This window comes from Phyllobates terribilis, unplaced genomic scaffold (assembly GCF_046119375.1).
Source record: "Phyllobates terribilis strain yellow unplaced genomic scaffold, ASM4611937v1 Scaffold_7__3_contigs__length_470593459, whole genome shotgun sequence".
In the NCBI taxonomy this organism is placed as follows: domain Eukaryota; kingdom Metazoa; phylum Chordata; class Amphibia; order Anura; family Dendrobatidae; genus Phyllobates; species Phyllobates terribilis.
In genome coordinates, this window is record NW_027362767.1 from 15420071 (window position 1) to 15434958 (window position 14888).

Here is a 14888-nt window from a genome sequence, read left to right on the forward strand (position 1 = left end):
CATCAGCTGAAGATCAGGTGATCAGCCCCGGTGAGATCACCACCAGTACTGGTGGGAACATTCTTCAGAATGTTCCCACGGTGAGGTCACCTGAGCGATCAGCTGATCGCTCATGTGACCGCAGGTCCTGGCAGTGCAGTACAGTGCTGGGAGCGAGCACACTCCCAGCAGTGTACCGCCGGCCTGAAGACATCGCCAGGGACCGAGGACCAGGAGGACACCGGTGGGCGTTGGACAGGGTGAGTATAGTGTTTTTATTTTTTACTTTTTTTAACCGTTGGCATGCCAGCTCGGCTGAGGAGACTACTGGTCTCCCCAGTCGCACCACTCTCGCTGTTATCAGTAGTAGTATTTCTCCTCTGCCGACCCGGGTACCACACGCAGCGCGTTTCCACTGCAAATTCGCGCCAATTGGCTCTAGTTGAAACACAGCAAATCTGCAGGTATAGATATTATACCTGCGGATTTGCTGCGGTTCAATTCAAGTTAATGGGCGCAAATTCGCGGTGGAAATACGCGCACAATGGACATGCTGCGTTTTTTTCCGCAATGGTAATCCTGAGCGGAAATTTCCGCATCATGTGCACAGCAAATCAGGTTGCAAAACGCATCAAAAACGCTGCGAGTGCACATAGCCTCAGACATTTTTTTGAAAATGCAGGATTCTGTGCCATTTTAAATGTCTTTTCCCAATGAATTCTCTACTGGACTTAAAAATACACATAAAAAATGTCTGAATAAAAAGGAATGCCACTAACAGAGCCTCGTGAAAATGTAAAAAATATGTCTGACTTTCAGCTCAGCAAAAACAGATATTTCGGAGTCACTGTTTCCAACCAGATTTGGATGCAGAATGGACATTCGCTGGTGTCACCTACAGATACGCAGGGCAGTCTGATGGTAAGTGGAGGAAGCTGATACAAGCTGGTCCAGAGAGCTCTACATATTACACCATGGGCTCGATTCATCATTGCATTTGCGCCTGTTTTGGTCGAGTTGTCAGTGTTTTGTGCCTTTGTTTGCTTAAAGTCAGAGTTTAGGGTTTCCAGATGTTTTCTCCCAATTCATCCTTTTGCAACTTTTTGAAAACTCTTGACTTAATTTGCAAATGTACCTTCAGCTCCCCATAAGTGGTTTTATCCCCGTTACAAACTTTGGTGCAATTTTTGCAATATTTCAGCGCAACATGCAATTTTTTGCTTTAAAAAGTCGCAAAACTGGTTAAAGAAAACTAAAATCATAAAAACCTTGTTAAAAAAAGTTCATGGACTCTGTGCACCATTTTTGTGAATTTGACACAAAAAACGACAATGAATCCACAACACTAAAAAGAACAGCGACTTATAAAAATCGTAAATTATGAATCAGGCCCAATATTTCCAAGGTGTTTATGGCCACTGTCAAATGCGTGCCTACAAGAAGCCAATCACAGCGGATGCATCAACATCTATCCACCACAGGGACCTAATGTAAGTCTAGAAAAATACAAATAGTGCATGTGGCACAGGCTGCTGAGCTTTCCTGTACATATGTATGCAGGTGCATGCTGGCCAGACGGAGGTCAAAAGATCACATTGGGGACTGATGGTGGCATTACAGTATCCACACATGGAATGCTCACTTAGTCTTAGGGGTCCTAGCTGTCTTGAGCTAGGTGTGTGTGAAGTTTATTTGTGTTCCGTTCTTGCATTGCCGGGGCAACCCAGTTCCTGTTCTTAGTAAAAAACGTGTTCCCCAACAAATTGTCTGTTAGTATTCTTTGTCCTTGGCCCGCTGTATTCTGCGAGAGACGTCCCCGGTACACGGTCTACACCTTTGCACTGTAAATGACAAATCTTTTCAGTACACTTGGAAACAATGTGGCCAAAGCCCTGAACATAAGTGAAAAGAACAATCTTTAGTCCTGATGGGTAAATGGGATTCTGGAGATGTATTTGGTGTATACCACAAAACAAACTAGTGCCATTGCTCGTAATATCAGGTACAAATGAAGGCTGCTATATTGCATTCCTGTGTTTATATAACATAGATTATTAAAAACAGCTCCACACACTGTAAAACTGCTGACTTCTCATCAATGTGTCTTTGTCCCCTGCTGTCCAGGAGTTGTAGGGTTTGATTCCTGTTACTCAGAGGTTCAGCATATTCTACAGGGGAAGTTTCACCATGTTGATGAGATCCAAAGCAGACGCTTTTATGCCTTCTCCTATTACTATGACCGGGCGGTGGACACCAGTCTAATTGGTAAGATGGCCCACTGGTTTGTGTGGGTTTATGCATCTGAAGATGTTGAACATTTGACTTCTCCCTTTTAGAGCACGAGGATGGAGGAGAGCTTAAAGTCAGGGACTTTGCTGTAAAAGCCCAAGAAGGTAAATATTCTGTCCTAGTATCGCAGCTTGTCCTTTGACTTCCGTAGGTTCTGTTTGTTCATCCTGGTGCCACAGCTTGTCCTGGGACTTCCACAAGCTCGGTCTGTCTGTCCTGGGGCCTCAACCTCTCCAACTTCCACTGGTTCTGTCTGTCCATCATGGTGCCACTGCTTTTTTCTGTGATACCATAGCTTCTCTCTGTCAATCATGGTGTCTCAGTCTGCCCTGTGCTGCCCCAGGTTCTGTTTATCCATCCTGGTGCTTCAGCCTGTCCAATGATTGCTCTGTATTCTGTCTGTCCTGGTTTCGCTACTTGTCCTGTGTTGCCCCGATTGTGGTCTGTCCTGGGGCCCCAGCCTGTTTAGTGACTTCAATCGATTCTTTCTGTCATGGTGCCACAACCTGCCCTGTGACTGCCATGGGTTCTACACAGAACTGTGCTGTCAAAATGCCTCAGCTTGTTGTCACAGGACTGTGGGCACCTACCCGATCCCTAGAACTAGGGTCGCCTAGTCTATCCCTGTCCCTCCTGAAGGTGTAGACGCCTGGTTCTCATACCTATCTATGTACCTAACTTACCCTTATCTGATCCCTCCTCCATCTAGGGAGGTGAGGGGCCGAAGTGTATAGGAAAACACTAATCTGAGAGACAGGGGTAAGAGACGGATAAAAGAAAACTACAATCGGACAAATATACTCTCAAAACAACAGCGTGGAAAACAGGAGGTATAGAAAGGGGAAACCAAATGTGAGAGGATAAGGAAAAACACGCAAACCAACTCCACGCAGCAATCTCCAGAAAAACTTTCCAACCACCAACTTTAAAACTGAACTTTTTCCATCACCACCAAACCAGGAAGTAGAACTATCACTGGCAACTCCCAAGTGCCAGTGGCGAGCATATATACCAGCAGGAAGTGGCCAACACTGAAAAGCTGAGACAATTCAGGATGGAGAGCTACAGGAGATCAACTAAACTGATTAACCCTTGCCATGACAGCAAGGAAACCTACACTGTTTAAAAGGATGGTGAAGCAGTTCTAATAAATGCAGGGGTTAGTGTAACGAGACGCTACGATCTTCTGGCCCCTCTCTTTCGCGGTATCCCCATGACAGTAACCCCCTTCCTAATAGGGCCCTCTGGAACCTCAGAACAAGGTTTATCTGGATGTGAAGCGTGAAAAACCGGACCAACCTGATCGCATGAACGTCAGATGCTGGTGCCCACATTCTCTCCTCTGGACCTTAACCATTCCAATGAGCCAAATATTGAAGAGACTGGTGTACCAAGTGAGAATCTATAATCTTCATTATCTGGAATTCCAGATTCCCATCAGCAATGACTGGGGAAGGTGATGATGATAAAGATGGTTGTGAGGAATCAATATATTTTTTGAGAAGTGATCGGTGAAACACATTATGAATCTTTAAAAGTGGGTGGCAAATCAAGGCAAAATGCTACAGGATTAACTACGGCAACGATATAAGGGCTGATGAACCTGGATTCCAGTTTCCAAGAAGGAACCTTTAACTTAATGTTCTTTGAGGATAACCATACTAAATCACCAACACATAGATCCAGACCCACCAAGCGTCTCCAATCAGCCATAGTCTTATACTTGGACCACATCTTTCTCAAATTATTAAGAACCCCTTGCCACACTGATATACAGTTATATGAAAAAGTTTGGGCACCCCTATTAATCTTAAGCTTAATGTTTTCTTAAAATTGGTGTTTTTGCAACAGCTATTTCAGTTTGATCTATGTAATAACTGTTGGACACAGTAATGTTTCTGCCTTGAAATGAGGTTTATTGTACTAACAGAAAATGTGCAATCTGCATTCAAACAAAATTTGACAGGTGCATAAGTATGGGCACCCTTATCATTTTCTTGTTTTAAATACTCCTACCTACTTTTTACTGACTTACTAAAGCACTTTTTTTGGTTTTGTAACCTCATTGAGCTTTGAACTTCATAGCCAGGTGTATGCAATCATGAGAAAAGCTACTTAAAGTGGCCACTTGCAAGATGTTCACCTGTTTGAATCTCCTCTGAAGAGTGGCATCATGGGCTCCTCAAAACAACTGTCAAATGATCTGAAAACAAAGATGATTCAACATAGTTGTTCAAGGGAAGGATACAAAAAGCTGTCTCAGAGATTTAACCAGTCAGTTTCCACTGTGAGGAACATAGTAAGGAAATGGAAGAACACAGGGACAGTTCTTGTTAAGGCCAGAAGTGGCAGGCCAAGAAAAACATCAGAAAGGCAGAGAAGAAGAATGGTGAGATCAGTCAAGGACAATCCTCAGACCACCTCCAGAGAGATGCAGCATCAACTTGCTGCAGATGGTGTCACTGTGCATCGGTCAACTATACAACGCACTTTGCACAAGGAGAAGCTGTATGGGAGAGTGATGCGAAAGAAGCCGTTTCTGCAAGCACGCCACAAATAGAGTCGGCTGAGGTATGCAAAAGCACATTTGGAGGAGCCAATTTCTTTTTGGAAGAAGGTCCTGTGGACTGATGAAACCAAAATTGAGTGGTTTGGTCATTCAAAAAGGTGTTATGCATGGCGTCAAAAAAACAAAGCATTCCAAGAAAAACACTTGCTACCCACAGTAAAATTTGGTGGAGGTTCCATCATGCTTTGGGGCTGTGTGGCCAATGCCGGGACCGGGAATCTTGTTAAAGTTGAGGGACGCATGGATTCCACTCAGTATCAGCAGATTCTTGACCATAATGTTCAAGAATCAGTGATAAAGTTGAAGTTACGCAGGGGATAGATCTTTCAGCAAGACAATGATCCAAAACACCGCTCCAAATCTACTCAGGCATTCATGCAGAGGAACAATTACAATGTTCTGGAATGGCCATCCCAGTCCCCAGACCTGAATATCATTGAACATCTGTGGAATCATTTGAAGAGGGCTGTCCATGCTCGGCGACCATCAAACTTAACTGAACTGGAATTGTTTTGTAAAGAGGAATAGTCAAAAATACCTTCATCCAGGATCCAGGAACTCATTAAAAGCTACAGGAAGCGACTAGAGGCTGTTATTTTTGCAAAAGGAGGATCTACTAAATATTAATGTCACTTTTCTGGTGAGGTGCCCATACTTATTCACCTGTCAAATTTTGTTTGAATGCAGATTGCACATTTTCTGTTAGTACAATAAACCTCATTTCAAGGCAGAAACATTACTGTGTCCAACAGTTATTACATATATCAAACTGAAAGAGCTGTTGCAAAAACACCAATTTTTATAAAACATTAAGCTTAAGATTAATAGGGGTGCCCAAACTTTTTCATATCACTGTAATGGATGAAGAAAACCGTTCCTCCTCAGGTATTCCTGAAGAACGATTCCTATTGAAGGAGCAAAACTGGGAATGAAAACCTTATGATCCGAAGAACAGGGACTTGCCATTAGATTCATGACAACAGTTATTCATAGTGAACGCAGCTATAGGTAAATAAGAAACCCAATACTCCTGATTCTCGGACACAAAGCACCTAAGATATGTTTCAAGATTTTTTGCCCATTTGACGGCAGCTGAAAATGAAAGATGAATCCCTAAGCAAACACAAAACGCTTTCCAAAATTTGGAAATAAATTGAACCCCTCAGTCGGAAACAATATCAGATGGAATGTCATGTAATTTCACAATCTCTTTAATAAAAATTTGCGCCAATGTCTTGGCATTTGCTAAAGCAGGTGTTATGATAGGCTACAAGCACTAAGGAAAGACAGGAGATCTGTCCCTACAATAGAACTAAGCTAGATCCCTACGATGTAACGGGGAACCTGATCCTGCGATCAGACCCGCTAAAGTCCTCAGCTAGTCTGTACGAAGACCTATAGATGTGAGGGAGGGATCCCTACAAGAACTAGGGACTGGGAGAAAGATGGACACCTCCTAGCAGAAATTGTAGCAGTTAAAGACAAACACACAACAAAGAACATAGAGGTCAAAAGACCTAGCTAAACTGACTGAGAAAGGTTACAAAGCACCTGGCTAGCTTAAGAGTAGAAATTACAATGAAGTCCAGCATGGCCAGAAGGGCGGAGCAGGATTAAATAGGCAAAAAAGGTCATGTGACCAGCAAAATAGAAAAAACCTAACAGGAGAGTTCTAACAGTACCCCCTCTTCTATGAGGATCCTCCGGATCCCCCAGGCCCAGGCCTATCAGGAAACCTCCTGTGAAACGCCACGACAAGTCTGGAAGCAGAAACATCATCCGCCCTCACCCATGAGTTATCCTCAGGACCGAAACCCTTCCAAGCGACGAGATACTGCAAACTCCCCCTATACCGTGTAGAATTAAGGATGCGGTAAATTTGATATTCCCCGTCCTCCACCACCGGAGGAACAGTGGCAGTGGCGTCTCTATCTGATACATCAGCTTTTTTCAATAGAGAAACATGAAACGCCGGATTAATCTTCCAGGAGGTAGGAACCTCCAACCTAACAGCAGATTGGTTAACTACCTGAAGCACCTTAAAGGGCCCAACAAACTTGGGACCCAATTTTTTAGAAGGAATCCTCAACCGCAGATTCTTAGAGGACAACCAAACCATGTCACCAACAGCAAACAAAACCTCTTGATGTTTCCTGTCAAAGTACCTCTTAGATTTTTTGTTAGCCTCCTGAAGATTACCATGCACATCCATCCAAACTCTCTCCAAATCACCGGAAAAACTCTCCTCCTCAGGCACAGCCGATACCAATTTGGAGAATGACCCAAAAGACGGATGTCTCCCAGAACAACAAAAAAAAGGCGAACACCCAGCAGAAGAGGATGTATGGTTGTTAAGCGCAAATTCAGCAAGCGGCAGAAACTCAGACCACCCCTCTTGATTGTCTGCCACAAAACAACGCAAGAACTGCTCAACATCCTGATTCTTCCTTTCTGTCTGGCCATTAGACTCAGGATGATATCCAGATGAAAACGACAAATGAACTCCCAACCTGTCACAAAAGGCACACCAAAAACAAGCCACGAACTGAGGTCCCCTATCAGAAACAATGTCAGTAGGAACACCATGGAGTCTGACAATTTCCTTGACAAAGGCCTTAGCGAGTGTCTTAGCGCAGGGCAGTTTGATGAAGGGAACCAAGTGACACATCTTGCTAAAACAGTCCACGACCACCCAGATGACCGTGAAACCCTCAGAGGAGGGAAGGTCAGTAATAAAGTCCATAGCCAGATGTGTCCAAGGTGCACTAGGAACCTCCAGAGGGCAAAGCAACCCCGCAGCAGGAGTATGAGAAGACTTAGATCTAGCACACACAGTACATTGACGCACCCACTTAATGACTTCCTTCTGCCATCCAGGCCACCAAAAACTGCAACCCACAAGTCTCTTGGTCTCAGAAATTCCTGGATGACCTGCCAACCGAGACTCATGACACTCAACAAACAAATCTCTCCTAAAGGTCCTAGGCACAAACAACCTCCCATGGGGAGTGTTAGATGGGGCATTCTCCTGAGCTTTAAGAATCTCATCTTCCAAAACGGAGTCCAATGTAGCAATCACAACACCTTCTTGTAAAATGCTCTCCTCCTCCTCAGCACCGACCATGGGAGAAAAGCTGCGAGACAACGCATCAGCTTTAACATTCTTGGTACCCGGGATGTAAGTAACGGAAAAATTAAACCGCGAAAAAAAAAGTGCCCACCTAGCCTGACGGGCATTCAAGCGCTTGGCAGCATCAAGATAGATCAGATTTTTATGATCAGTGAAAACCTGAATGGGAAATTCAGCACCTTCCAAGAGATGACGCCAGTGTTCAAATGCGAGTTTAATCGCCAGCAATTCCCGATTACCAATATCGTAATTAAGTTCAGTCTCAGAAAATTTTTTTGAAAAAAAGGCACAGGGATGTACTCCATCCTTGTTTTCCTAAGACAACACCGCACCGACCCCCACAGAAGAAGCATCAACTTCAACCAAAAACGGCTTAGTAACATCAGGCTGCATAAGGATGGGGGCAGAGCTGAACCTCTCCTTGAGATACACAAAAGCTTCAATGGCCTCAGTAGTCCACTGAACCGCATCAGCACCTTTCCTGGTGAGATCGGTCAGTGGTTTAACAATAATAGAAAAATGTTTAATTTTCTGTAATAATTGGCGAAACCCCAAAACCTCTGTATCGATTTCAAACCAATAGGCCTAGGCCATTCCTGCACAGCTTGAACTTTCACCGGGTCCATCTCAAAACCTTCACTGGAGATAATGTAACCCAAAAAACTAATTCTCTGTACAGCGAACTCACATTTCTCCAGCTTAGCAAAAAGCGAATTGTCCATTAATAACTGTAAAACCTCACGTACGCTCCGCCAATGAGACTCCAGATCAGGCGAATAAATCAGAATGTCATCCAAATACACAACCACACTTCTGCCGATTAAAGGTCTAAGGATGTCATTAATAAGATTCTGAAAAAATGCTGGAGCATTGGTAAGACCGAAAGGCATAACCAGATTCTCAAAATGACCCACAGGAGTGTTAAAAGCAGTCTTCCATTCATCACCCTCCTTCATGCGCAACAAATTGTATGCCCCCCGGAGATCAATTTTAGAGAACCACTTGGCCCCCACTAACTGGTTAAACAAATCAGGAATCAATGGCAGTGGGTAAGGATTGCGTACAGTAATTTTATTAATCTCGCGAAAGTCCAGACAAGGACGTAAACCGCAGTCCTTTTTTTTAACAAAAAAAAATCCAACAGCCACAGGTGACTTAGAGGGCCTAATGTGACCGGCGGCCAAACTTGTCTGTATGTATTCCTCCAAAGCCTTTCTCTCAGGAATAGTAAGATTAAATAAACGACTTTTAGGAAGAGTCGCTCCAGGGACAAATTCAATGGTACAATCATAGTCTCTATTGGGAGGCAAAATTTGCGACTCCTCCTCAGAAAAAAATTTCCAAAAATCCTGAATAGGTACAGGTAATTCCCCTTTTTCCACAGCAGCAATGCGCCCGTTACAACACTTGTCATAACATTTAGGGCTCCAGGACTTAATTTCATTAGTAGACCAATCCAGTACAGGATTGTGCAATTTTAACCAGGGTAACCCCAAAATTACTGGAGAAGGCAAATTATTTAATACTACCAAATCCAAATTTTCTTGGTGAATACCATTAATAGTGAGGGGAAATTCATAAACCTTGTGAGTAACACATTTCAAGGGAGAGCCATCGACAGAAACCACGGCAATAGGGGATGACAAAGGTTTGGGTTTTAATTTAAGTTTTTCCAAGAATCCCTCATCAATCACATTCAGAGTAGAACCACAATCCACAAATACCCGAAATTCAATTAATTCTTCCTGAGCTGCACTAGTAGCAGAAAGAAATAACCCCTTAGTGTTTAAACAGGCTATACGGGCGTAACTGACCTTTTTTTTTTTTCTTTGTTCATACGAAGCACACAGTTCTTAATGAAATGGTCAGATTTTCCGCAATAAAAGCACAAACCTTCAGAAAACCTGCGGTCTTTTTCCTGAGAGCGGGGTGACATCGCCCCAATCTCCATCGGCTCTCCAATGTCAGTACAGACCCTCTCCAGACTAGGAGCTGACATGGCAGAGGATTTACTCTCATTAACCCTTGCACGCAGTCTCCTGTCCACCCGTATAGCTAATTGCATTGCCTCCTGCAAGTTTCCAGGTGTAGGATAAGCAATAAGCAGATCCTTAACCCTTTCACCTAGCCCAGCAAGAAACAAACTTTTCAGAGCTGAATCGTTCCACCCCACCTGAGCAGACAAGCGACGGGAGTACAATAATTTTCCACATTACCTAATCCCAGCCTCAAAAGTCTCAATTCCGTCTCAGCTGATGAGACACGATCAGGATCATCATACAACAACCCCAAAGCAGAAAAAAAACTATCCACTGATCTAAAGCACGGATCACTAGGTTGGAGAGAAAAGGCCCATCCCTGAGGTTCTTTGCGCAAAAGTGACATTATGAACCCTATGCGCTGTGATTCATCACCAAAGGATCTGGGTCTCAAACAAAAATACAATAAACAAGCATTTTTAAAGGAAAAAAAATCTTGTTGTTCACCAAAAAATAAATCAGGCAATCGTACCTTTGGTTCCACAAAATGCGCTCCAGAACAGCTACTCACGTGTTGTTGGAGCTCGGCCATCTCCAGAGAGAGTCCCTGCAGGCGTTGAGCCAAATCCTGAACCGACAACATGATGGAAACTGGAGGTCTTTCCTTAGAGATATATTTGGGCTGGACTTACTGTTATGATAGGCTACAAGCACTAAGGAAAGACAGGAGATCTGTCCCTACAGTAGAACTAAGCTAGATCCCTACGATGTAACGGGGAACCTGATCCTGCGATCAGACCCGCTAAAGTCCTCAGCTAGTCTGAACGAAGACCTATAGATGTGAGGGAGGGATCCCTACAAGAACTAGGGACTGGGAGAAAGATGGACACCTCCTAGCTGAAATTGTAGCAGTAAAAAGACAAACAACATAGAACATAGAGGTCAAAAGACCAAGCTAAACTGACTGAGAAAGGTTACAAAGCACCTGGCTAGCTTAAGAGTAGAAATTACAATGAAGTCCAGCATGGCCAGAAGGGCGGAGCAGGATTAAATAGGCAAAAAGGTCATGTGACCAGCATAATAGAAAAAACCTAACAGGAGAGTTCTAACAGGAGGTAGAACAATGAAATGAGATCTTGCTGAATCTACCCACCACCAATATTACAGTGTTCCCTGCTGATACCGGTAGATCAGCAATGAAATCTACAGATAAGTGAGTCCATAGTCTACAGGGAATCGCCAAAAGTTGAAGAGCACGGACGGAAAAGTATGTGGGGTCTTAGAGCGCGCACAAGTACTGCAGGTAGCTACATATTCCCGAACACCCTGATGCACCCTAGACCACCAAAAACAACAAGTAAGAAGATCTATTGTGGCTTTACTACCAGAATGTCCAGCCAGGACCAAATCAGGATGGTCACTCAACATTTTAAGAAAGAGGTTTACAGGGACAAACAGTTTACCTGAAGCATAGGCAGCAGGGTTGTCCCCTGAGCCTCTACGACCTCCTTCTCCAGACTAGAACATATAGTAGCAATAACTACACCCTTCTGTAATACAGGAATCGGCTCCGAATTACTTTCATCCCCCAGAAAACGAGATCTAGCATCCTCCTTAACGTTCTTATCCACTGGCCTTTAAGTCACAAAAAAGTTTAATCTAGTAAATAACAATGACCATCTTGCCCGTCTAGATGTCAAAATGTTTGGCAGATTCCAAATACAAAATATTTTTAGGATTTGATGATTACCATGACCGGATGAACTGCCCCTTCCAAAAAATGATGCCACTCCTCAAAGGCCCACTTTATTGCCAAAAGTTACCTATTACCAATGTTATATTTTTTCTCAGCGGACGACAGTTTTTTTTTTTGAGAAATATGCACTCCATTTACTTGTAGATGAACCCTGTGAGAATACTGCCACAACCCCACCTCTGATGCTTCAACCTCTACAATGAATGGCTGATTGATGTCAGGCTGTATAAGAATCGGCGTAGAAGCAACACATCTCTTTAAAGTAGCAAATGCCTCACTGGCCGGACTGGACCATTTAGAAAAGTCCGTCCCTTTCCGGGTCTTATCCGTCAGTGGTTTGGCCACTACCGAAAAGTTCTTGATGAACTTACGGTAATAATAATTGGCGAACACTAAAAACCTTTGTAAGTCTTCAGGACGATCCCAATTCAGTACCACCCGGAGTTTCGCCGGATCCATGCAAAAGAAATATCCCAGAAAGGGAATCTCCTGAACCAAAAGCACAAATACTCAGGGACAATAAATTATACGTCAAACCAGACAAATGTATAAGAACTGCTGACATGTACCTGATGTGACTCGACTCAACGTCCGTCCGGTGAAAAAAATCAGTATGTTATCCAGATAGACTACCACAAATCTACCTGCCAGACGCCAAAAAATATTATTTACAAAGTGCTGAAACCAGAGAGACAGGGTTAACAGACAGGGATAAAAGAAAACTACAGTCATACAAATATACTCACAAAACAACAGAGTGGGAAACAGAGGGGGAGGGGAACCAAATGTGAGAGGATAAGGAAAAACACGCAAACCAACTCCACGCAGCAATCTGTTTAATAGGATAGTGAAGCAGTTCATGGAACCAGATGCCGCCATCTTCTGGCCCCTCTCTATCGCGGTATCCTGGTGACACTTGTCCTAGGATAGTGAAGCAGTTCATGGAACCAGACGCCGCCATCTTCTGGCCCCTCTCTATCGTGGTATCCTGGTGACACTTGTCCTAGGACAGTGAAGCAGTTCATGCAACCAGACGCCGCCATCTTCTGGCCCCTCTCTATCGCGGTATCCTGGTGACACTTGTCCTAGGACAGTGAAGCAGTTCATGCAACCAGACGCCGCCATCTTCTGGCCCCTCTCTATCGTGGTATCCTGGTGACACTTGTCCTAGGACAGTGAAGCAGTTCATGTAAGCAGACGCCGCCATCTTCTGGCCCCTCTCTATCGCGGTATCTTGGTGACACTTGTCCTAGGATAGTGAAGCAGTTCATGTAAGCAGACGCCGCCATCTTCTGGCCCCTCTCTATCGCGGTATCCTGGTGACACTTGTCCTGCGGCTTTCATGGGCTCTGTCCGTCCCGGTGCCGCAGCTTGTTCTGTTTTGTATATTGATCCGGTTTTTCAGTGACCTCTTCCCATGTAACACATAAGACAATGGATGTGGAGATGTGCGAACTGTCAGATTGTTGCCCTGGGTAAAACCATCTTTTGTTCCTGCAGTGTGTGATCATTTGGATCGTTTCACGTCACAGAGCCCATTCCTCTGTATGGATCTTGCCTACATCACTGCTCTGCTCAGGGAAGGATTTGGTTTTCAGGAAGACACAACCCTGCAGGTATGAGGTGCACAGGCACGGGGGAAGCTTTTCCTGACCGTATTTTGAAAACCCACTAAATGTTTATTTTCTAGTTAGCCAAAAAAGTGCAAGATATTGAGACGAGCTGGACGTTGGGCGCCATCTTACAGGAGATGCAGCCTCTTCTACAGTCAGGATGATGGAGACTTCAAAATTACCACGTTACATGGAAAAGATGGGAAAATGTTTTCAAGGAAAACCCCAAGTGCAATGGCTGGTGCGGTCCATCCATTGCTAAGAAGCATAGCGCACACACGTGCCAGTTCTCACATCACTGCTTCTTCACAATGTTGTTTTCAGATTAAAATAAATATATATATAATTATTAGTTGTTGGAAGTTTAAAACACAATTTGAATGTGGTAATTTTTTTTTATATAAACACGAAGGCAGCATTTGAAGAAAAGGTTACCAGCCTGGAGGACTAGGGAAAAAAGGAGTGCGTCAGCCTGGAGGACTAGTGAAAGAAGGAGTGTGTCAGCCTGGAGAACTAGTGAAAGAAGAATGCACCAGCCTGGAGGACTAGGGAAAGAAGAATGCGCCAGCCTGGAGGACTAGGGAAAGAAGAATGCGCCAGCTTGGTGGACTAGTGAAAGAAGAGTGTGCGAGCCTGGAGGACTAGTGAAAGAAGAATGTGCCAGCCTGGAGGACTAGTGAAAGAAGAGTGTGCCAGCCTGGAGGACTAGTGAAGGAAGAGGAGTTTGCCAGCCTGGAGGATGATGCTGGAGGATGAATATAACGCTGGTGGATGATGGTCAGGCAGGACGGGCATACGGGTAGCTGGAACATCAATGGGAGAAACAAAACACACATGCACTAACTGGACACTAGCAGAAGAAACTGACTAGGAACCAGCGTTCAGGGGCCAAGAGTGGTGGGAGGAGCTAACAGTGCTGCAAGAGGCAAAACTCAACGAGCCAGCCTGACACAAGGAGAAGCTGCATGTGACTATGGTGAGTAGGGTGGCACTGAAGAGGCATGCGATTTACCACCATGACAGTACCCCCCGTTATGCCCCTCCCTAAGGTTTGTTCCAAGAGGACTGGCAAATACTAGCGTACTGTAGACAGGTAGCCACGATTTCCCGAACATCCTGGGCCGGTTTCGATTCATGTTTTCTGGACAGGATTCTCCTCCTCCTAGTTGAGGCCAAGGTTATATCCAGAGGGACATCTCTTACAAGAACAGGAGTCGCTTCAACAATCTTAGCCGGGTTAAAGATGTGATGAGATTCCTCCTCAGAACTGTTACGGATCCGGGTGGTAGAACCTCTGTGCCGCAGTGCAAGGAGGGACCCAGAGGGGCGTAACTAAGTATTAACTCAGACTGACCCTGGTCGTACGGCAGCTAACGACTCCGTGACCAGGGAGGGACTGAGCAGAGGGACCAGGTGCTACTCTGGGGACAACCTTGTAAGAGAGCAGGTGGCTCCCACGGGTCAGCAGACTGGGACTGACCGGTATAGCGGATGGACACAACAAGCAGGCAGAAGTCTCTGGGTTAGTTGACAGGTGGTCATGGCACGTGACGGCCAAGCAGGCTGAAGTCTC

The 14888-nt window shown here is 44.6% G+C and overlaps 1 protein-coding gene across 8 annotated transcripts in view; it reads left to right on the plus strand.

Moving 5' to 3' along the window:
• The window catches only part of ENTPD5 (ectonucleoside triphosphate diphosphohydrolase 5 (inactive)), a 48711-nt gene extending 34573 nt beyond the window's left edge, over positions 1-14138 (plus strand). For 2 of the 8 annotated variants that reach the window (XM_073638186.1, XM_073638187.1), the window contains exons 10-14: positions 799-900; positions 2104-2244; positions 2316-2372; positions 13203-13318; positions 13397-14137. In XM_073638186.1, the coding sequence (XP_073494287.1) occupies positions 799-900; positions 2104-2244; positions 2316-2372; positions 13203-13318; positions 13397-13738 (758 nt within the window). In that variant the 3' untranslated portion in view covers positions 13739-14137. Of the gene's footprint in view, positions 1-798; positions 901-2103; positions 2245-2315; positions 2373-13202; positions 13319-13392 lie in introns of all 8 variants that reach the window. The other 6 variants (XM_073638185.1, XM_073638192.1, XM_073638190.1 and 3 more) reach the window with 6 other exon arrangements.
• The last annotated feature ends 750 nt before the right edge of the window (positions 14139-14888 follow it).